This window comes from Balaenoptera musculus, chromosome 16 (assembly GCF_009873245.2).
Source record: "Balaenoptera musculus isolate JJ_BM4_2016_0621 chromosome 16, mBalMus1.pri.v3, whole genome shotgun sequence".
Lineage (NCBI taxonomy): Eukaryota > Metazoa > Chordata > Mammalia > Artiodactyla > Balaenopteridae > Balaenoptera > Balaenoptera musculus.
The window spans coordinates 11,781,400-11,789,588 of NC_045800.1; the positions used below are offsets into that span (position 1 = coordinate 11,781,400).

At 50.2% G+C, this 8,189-nt stretch overlaps 1 protein-coding gene across 1 annotated transcript in view; it reads left to right on the forward strand.

Moving 5' to 3' along the window:
* RGS10 (regulator of G protein signaling 10) overlaps positions 1 to 485 on the forward strand; it is a 36,373-nt gene extending 35,888 nt beyond the window's left edge. The window contains exon 5 of the mRNA XM_036827775.1: positions 135 to 485. Within this exon, the coding sequence (XP_036683670.1) occupies positions 135 to 281 (147 nt within the window). The 3' untranslated portion in view covers positions 282 to 485. The remainder of the gene's footprint in view (positions 1 to 134) is intronic.
* Positions 486 to 8,189: the final 7,704 nt, after the last annotated feature.

An 8,189-nucleotide genomic window follows, 5' to 3' on the forward strand; every position in this document is an offset into this window, starting at 1 on the left:
GACTTACTTTAACTTTCTTTGTGTGTTTGGCATGTATTTTCCTCAGCACATGATAGGTATTTAATAAATATTTGATTGGATGATTCATAGCCTGATGAACCTCACCCTTCAGATTTGTTTCCTTTTCCCCTTAGATCTTCAACCTTATGAAGTATGACAGCTACAGCCGCTTCTTAAAGTCTGACTTGTTCTTAAAACACAAGCGAACGGAGGAAGAGGACGAAGATCCACCCGATGCCCAGACTGCAGCGAAAAGAGCTTCGAGAATTTATAATACATGAGCCCTCAAGACACTGGCAAGAATGGCAGCTTTCGGAAGTGAAGGAACTCACTCTCAGGACCGTGCAGGGTTTATAACCTCTTTGTTATCTGCAAGGACTGACATGTGCAAAACCCTTCCGTGGGATATGTGTATTTTATTACCTGCTTGACCAGTAAGTTTTGCATGATGGCTAATCTTACATAAAAAGACAAATAGCTTTGAAGTTTTAGTTCTCACACACACACAAAGGGGGAAGAGTCCTTAAAACACTGGACAGTTTGAGTATTTTACAGCTTGATTAAACTTCATGTGAGGCCACCAGGTGAAACTTAACAGCCACCTCTTACCTATGAAGTCTTTGCCCTGCCTCGGTGGGTGGGTCACATGTGTCCGCAGATTCACTTGGTGAATCAGCTCAAGAATGAACTGATCTGACAAACTCAGGTCACTGGGGGTTTGTCTGTCAGGTGCCTCTTGGGTTAAATACTTCTAGAGAGTAAGTTCAGTGCTGGGAAAAGGAAATTCATCACAGCCTCTAAAGGTCTGGGGAGCTGCGTGTGGGTATCATCAGAGGGCTCTTATTTCTTGCGCGTGGGTTTGTCCTGGTTTTGCCCATAATCCGTGACATTTCGTGCAACAAAGATAAATAGTTCATTTTGACAGAAACAAGATCTCAACCGGGAAGAAAGACAAATGGGAGACTGTTCAGGGTCCCCATGGTGATGCAAGGTGGTGCTGAATGGGATGGTGGCACTGGCCCGTGCTGATGATGGAGTTGGGGGGATGTTCCCTTCTCTTGCAGCCCATTTGGTGAAACCCTTTCTTCTTGGTGCCTACCCCTTGCTAGACTTGTTAACTCTGGGCTTGAGACTTCAACCAGAGGAAGGAAATGCTGTCTTTGGAAGTCCCCTGTTGGGTGAAGAGGCTGTGAGTGAAATCCTGCTGGGCCCAGGTACCCCCAGCGGAGCCCAAGGTCAGGTGCAGTTCCCTTCTGCTCATTGTTCCTGCCATCTGCTGCTGCCAGACCTTCTCCAGCATGTTTGCCAAAACTTAAACTCCTGTTTGTACAAACAAAGCAACCAGACTCTTTCTTGAGAGCCTTCCAAGTCAGACGTTCCCATTTGCAAAATTCCCTGCTGTTGAGCATGACTGTATGATTTATCAATCAAACCGGGACACTTGAGAGAGAAGGGGAGTGAGCTTAATCATTACGCTGGGATAATAGGCATCAGCTGGTTCTGTTCTCGGTGAAACCAGTTTGCATAGTCACCCTACTGACCACCCTCTCCTAGGGCGACCACTTGGGCAGTTCCCCGGATTCTCATTGTCCATTCACTGCGGTCGAATGCCCCCTGTCCTTCCATCTTGGGCCTGGGGAAGGGATGGTCTTAGGGAGCCATTCACTGCTGCCAACCAAACCACCCAACTGAGCATTCATCAGAAACAGCAAATGCTTGATCCCCCCGACAGGGGGTTTTCTGCCTCCCCCAGGTCATCCCTGACATACCTTCTCTCTGCCTGGGATGAGATAGTAATGCTGTGAATGACACCCAAGGGCCCTGTCATCTGGGAAATTCAGTCCATCTTCAAGCAGAGCAGATTGATGCACTCGAAAGAGTAAGGAATAAAAACAACATGGGTTCTCTAGCTCAACGTGCAGTTTACTAGCCAGAAAAGTGCAGGGATGCAGACCCACATCCCCACTGCACTGTCGCAGATGCAGGATAATTTCAAGGTGCCAGGGAACTGAGCGAGCTGCTTGGTGCTCTCTTTTGAGAGCCTGTGCTGGGCGGGTCCCAGAGACTGCAGGTGGGCTGGGAACCCTCTTTCTGGCTTTTACCCTTTTACCCCTGGGTTCAGAGGCCCTTTGAGGTGGTGAGCTCTTCATAAGCACATGAAGGAAACAGCCAGAGTTAGCCGGAAGACTGTCTGCCAGAAGAAAGCCTCTGGCTTAGGAGCTGCCTGAAAAGCTGAATGCGGGTGGGAGGGTGAGCTGCTTATGGTCAGCCATGACTTACTTCTCACAGCACTTCCCCCAGCTTGCTCTAGCCGGGCTGCCTGCATCCCTGCCAATCGCGGAACTGAGGCAGGTACAGAATTCAGCTTCCTAAAGCCATTGCAGAAGTGAGACAGAAGTGTAGGGAATCTGTGTAGCCAGACCGATGCTTCTACCCAGCTTTTCACTTTCACCCTATGTCTGTCCATCCGTCCATTTATTGATTAATATTTAAATTGTGTCTGCAATGTGCTAGGGATCGTGTTAGGTGCCAAGATTCAATGGGGGGAGTACAGCAGCCATGACAATTCATGCTGCAGTTCACAGGTGTTCTAAAATGTAGCTTTTATTATTATTCAGGTATGGTGAGCCCAGCAGATCAGGAGACGACTATCGTTGAAAGGATAGTTTTTAAGAGAAAGGAGCAGGTCACACCATGCAGGGCCATGTGGGGAATCACCAGGGTCGGTCAGAAGGTGGAGAGAGTGAGGAAAACGTAGGCAAAAGCCTTTATTGTGGTTTCCTTGGAAAAGGCAGGGCAAAGGGTAGGTTTGGCTAGTTTGTATCATTTCCGTGGGCTCTGGGGCTTAGGGACTGTCCCTAACTGGTACCTGGGCCTGAGTCATTAGGGCGGGTGGCCCAGAGTGTGAGAGCCCCATAAAGAAGGGACCTGGGGATGTGAGCTCTGGATCTGTCAGTTGTTTTCTATCTCTTAAGAATCAGCTAGCACTGGGAGGGGCAGTTCTTCCAGTGCCAGCCAGGACCCAGAGGTCAAAGCATCAGAGTAAAACACGCTTAAGACAACAGTCTGCAGGGTCTCAAAATCTCAACCCACAGGCCATAGATGTTGTGTTTGATGAGGCATGTGTCTGAAAGCTTTCAGTGCAATTGCCTTGGGCAGAGCACAAATGTAATCTCCAGCTGGCTACAGGCCCCATCATTCCCTATTGCCTTATAACAGGCCATTCACCTTTTACATTTTCTGCTGGCTCTACAGTTTGTGCCCTGATCTCCACCTCCTGTATGCAGAGAGCATGGCCTTGGTGACATTTTCCTCTACGACTTTTCAGTCATTAATGATACCTCCAGATCCACTCTGCTGACCCGCCCAGCTTTCTCAGAGTCAGTTGCGGTTCACACTCCTGCACCATCTTGCCTTCTCAATCACAGAACTCCCCTCCAAGGCAGGGCGGGGGTCACCTCACACTTGAAGAACACCTTTCCAAAGGCTTCTTTCCCATTGCTTCATACACAAAACCTTAAAAAGTGGGAGAACATCTATTTCTCCCATTTTAGAGATGGGAAAACCAAAACAAAGGACACGACTCACACTTGCTTGTGAGTGGTGGAGTCTGAGGCTGGAACCAAACCTTCCATCTCCCGACCCCAGCTCCCTTTTTGGTTCATCCTCTGCCTGGACAGGGCCCCAGGGAGGCCCAGGGCAGGGGTGAATACTGGCATTTTGGTAAAGATGCTCCTTTACTCGTACAACAGATGCTTAAGGAGCACCTACTACATCCCAGGCCAAATACTAACTATAGGAATGTAGGGGGATTAAAGAGTGAAGCATGGAGAATTCCCTGGCAGTCCCGTGGCTAGGACTCCACACTTCCACTGTAGTGGGCATGGGTTCGATCCCTGGTCAGGGAACTAAGATCCCGCAGGCTGTGATGTGCAGCCATAAAATAGACAAAAGTCATACTATACACAGTTCAAAAAAAAATAAAGAATAGAGCATCAACCTTGCCAGCAGCTGGTCGGGAGATGAGATGGGGTTTTTAACCAAAAACTCCGCTGCAAGAAAGAAAGTGACCAGCCCCTGGGAGAGAGACTGAGGGGACAGGACCGGCTGGTTGTGTTCATCTCTTAAGTCTACATGCTCAGTTGTTTTGTCTTTTCCCTAAATATCAGGGAGTTAATTAAGCTTCATGTTGACACTGGCGGTGAAGTGATTTCATTCGAAAAACATGAGAATGAGTACTCTCTGTTCTTATGGGGATAAGCTTTTTAAATTCCAGTCTCAGGTTAACTCCAGAGAATGAAGAATTAGTTAACTATGTTTCCCATTACGATTTTGCTAATATGTCCCTTCACGTGTTAGAGTTGGGAGCTGATGAATTGGTACCCAACTCCCAGGTCCCCGCTCTGAATTTGTGAGCACGCTGTTTATACGCTTGGCAAATGCTCGGCAAGCACAGTCATGACTCGCATTCTGTCATTATTTACTTTCATTTGGGCTGCGGATGTTCTAGAACTTTCATTTATTTAAGTGCTAAATGGTCTTGTTGTACCATTAGCTTCCAGGGCTTTAAAACTGTGTTTCTTCTCATACACTGCAGTGAGCACTGTGAAAGGGCTGATGCCTGGGCAGGGAGGGGAGAAACCTCACACACAGATGGGGGCAGGGGTAGAATCTCTGTCGAAATGGTCCCCAAATGGTTCTCCTTGGATTCCCACAGGCACTGCAAACTTTGCAAGTCCAAAGTTGCTGAAGCAGAAACCTGGGGGTCCCTCCTTGGGGCCTCTGAGTGAGGCTCTTGCAGGGTACCCTCGCTGGGAGCTTGCAGGGGCATTCACAGTGTTGCATCCACCTGGAGAAAGAGGGGACCTTTTCCCAACTCCCAGAAAGCCACTGGAACGAGAGACCTGGAAGAGGCCTGAGGGTCTCCCCTTTCCTGACTTCTAGTCTGATCCATCAGCAAGTCCTCTAGATTCTGCTCCAAAATCTATCCTGAATGCACCCATCCTTCCCACCTCCACGGCCCTGGGCCCTGACCAAGCTGCCTCTCTCGTGTCTTGCCCGGTGGAGCCTCCTCACAGGTCAGTCCTCCTCACTCCACACCCCCTCCCCATCTTCATCCAGCATCCACCTTTTAAAAGCACAACCATGACCAGGTTGCTCACCTGGATAAGCCCTTTCTGGGCCTTTCTTTGTGCTCAGAATGAAAGCTCAGATCATGACCATGGCCTCAGGACTGCAAAGCCAGGAGAGCTGAGCCCCGCCCCAGCTCACCTTCTGTCCCTCTACAGCTCATTTCAGATGTGAGCAGGGCACGGACGCTGCTTCCTGCAGCCTCTGCACAGGCTGCCTCCTCCTGACCTTGGCTCCTCCCTGTCTCAGGCCAAATGTCAGCTCCTGGGAGAGGTCTTCCCCGAGGACCCCACTAAGCATCCCCCTACCCGCTTCCCAGCGCCTTCAGAGCCCTGGCACGTGGCTATTTCTCTGTTACCAGCTTAGGACCTCTCTCCCCAAGGACAGGGACGGGATGTGTTTCACTGAGTTCCCAGAGGTGGGTCTACTCCCTGGCCCCGAGCAGCCACTTGGTAGACCCTCCATAAATGTTCCTTGAGTGAACAAAGGAATGTCAAGTGGGTCAGGATCTCAAATTTTGGTTGGTCTCACTCACAGCCTGGCACTCCAGTGTTGCCCTTTGGTAATGGTCAACCCTTGTGATTGCAGAATTGGGAGGCCCACCACTTCCTGAGCACCTCCCACGTGCCAGGCATTGTGCAAGGTGCACTGCAGATGGTGTCAAACTTGGGCAGTGGGTGTGGCTTCCACTGTATCAAAGGGGGCTGACCTTTGGAGGCATTGAACCTGCACCAGGTCACCATGGCTCATGGTTGGTGCTGCCAGGATTGGAACCCAGGTCTTTTAGACCCCTCCCCACACCCCCTCCCAGCCCACCATCTTTCTCTATACCAGGCTGGGCCAGGTTTCAGCTCAGACAAATCTTTGCCCAATCCAGCTAAAAAAATGGGACTCTCTTTCTGCTCTCTCAGGGACGAGGCCACCACCCAGCTGGTCTTGATCCATTCTTCTTTTTCCCTGGCAGGATATGCAGAGAGTACTTTGCCCCAGCAAGGGAGGTAGAGTCAAATGCTCCTTTAAAAAGTCTGGTTTGGTATTTGCAACCCGTTTTTTTCCCCAGTTAGTGATATATCATGACCATCTTTCCATGCCAGTAAACATAATTATACACCATCAAAAAAAAAAAAAAAAAAAGTCCAGTTTCAAGATTATCTAGGGAAGATAAATGTTTCCCTTGTGCTAATTCCAGCACAGTTTATATGCTATTTTGCAACGCGGGCAAACTGTTTCCTTCTTATTTAAGCATTTAAACTCTGTTTTTTAAACTGTTATGGCATACAGATCGCCTAAGAGTAACAGATGTCTGCTTGATGGAGATGTTCCCAGGAAAAGAATTTGCTGCTTCTTGGTCTCCAGAGGAAGGATGCCTTTGCAAGTATGTGGCTTTTGGTCCACATGTCACCCCTCTTACCCTCGTAAGAAGAATGGGGGAAGAAATATAGTGCCACTGGCTGCCTTGTAAATATCTGTATTTACAGATCCTGGTGATTACAGAGGTGAGACCCTGGTCTCCCAGGAGGGCTGTCCTTTCCCCTCCTGGAGGCAGTATTTCTCTGAATTTTCTTAGGTGGTTAAGGTCATGGCCCATCTGGAGACATGAAAATGTGGGTCCACTTCTATTAAATTTTGCAGCTTTCCCCAGAATCTTAGCAGTGGAAGAATCTCTCTCAATTATTTTTATTATTATTATTACTTTTTTACTATTGACTAGCATGAGAATTTTGATTAAGATCATGTCATGGAGTTTGACTGCCTAAATTCTAACCCAGCTCCAACGTTTATTAGCTGTGTGATCTTGGGCAAGTCACATATCTCTCCAAGCCTAAATTTCCTCACCTGTTAGATGGGGATAACATTGACTCAATGAGATTTAATGAGATAATACATATAATGTACATAGCACAGTTCCTGGTCCATAGTGGGGGTCAATAAATATTAATGATCCAGAGTCATGTGGTCTGTTCAAGGTCACACAGGGAAGATGTAGCAGATTCCTAGTCTGGGCTAATTCCTGACTCCTTGGCTGGGGCTCTTCCTCTACGTCATTTGAGTGAACACAGGAGGAGTCCCAGGGCCAGGGAGCTGGAGCTGAATACCGCTCAAATGATTGATGTAGAAAGTGAGTGGGTCTCAGAGCAGGAGAGGGTCAGCACCAGGGGACATGGAGGGCAGCTGGGGAGGGAAGGGGAGACCAGGGTGGGCCTGGGATTGGGTATCAAGGCCGGGAGGGGGCTCCGTTGCCAACCTGGAGCCAGGTTCCTAGTTCAGCCAAGTGGCCAAGTTAAAGGGCAGGAAGTCTGAGAGAGGGTCTCTGACAGAACGGGTTGGCGTCTGACCCGGGAAAAAAGCAGTGAAAAACAGGGAGCTGGTTGTCTCTTCTGGAGCCCTTTTGCGTCCGAAGGAAAGGGAAGGGAATCCAGTAGATGTCCTTTGGGGAGCTGCTCGTATCCTAGGCGACTTTCCCTCGGCCTGCGAGAATGATGGTCTCCCCTGGGAGGAGCTGCCCTCGTGCTTTCCAGGATGTCCCCGACTCTGCTTCTGCGAGAAGAGGGAACCCGGCACAGGGACAGCTTTCCTGAAGTTCCCGGCTCGGGCTCACGGGGGAGCTGCTGAGCCATGGACAGAGGGCGCAGCTGGGCTCTCTGAGGGGAGGGGCCGGCAGCGGGGGAGGACCCTACCAGGCCCTGGGCACCACACTCACCCCCGGGGAGGGGTCCCCACACCCCCAGAGGCGCCCTGCGGTGCCCCCTCCCCAGGTCCAGTTGTGAAAGGGTCTTTGTGCTAATCACCTTCCGAGAGCCTGGGTCTGGGGATGGGGCAGCCCTGGAACTGCCAGGTCCATGCCCGCTGACCAGGGCCACCGCCCTGGCTTCTAGGTGTGAGTGGCAGGAAGGTGGGCACCCTTCCTAGCCGCCTCGGTCCCACAGCTGTTTAGGCAGGAGCACGAGGCACTTCCTGCGTTTACACTGAGGTTTTCTTTTGCCTCTTCCCCCCCGGCCCCGCTCCTCCCAGCCCCCAACCTTGGCCTCTGCTGGCCCCAAAGACCCAGACAGGCCATC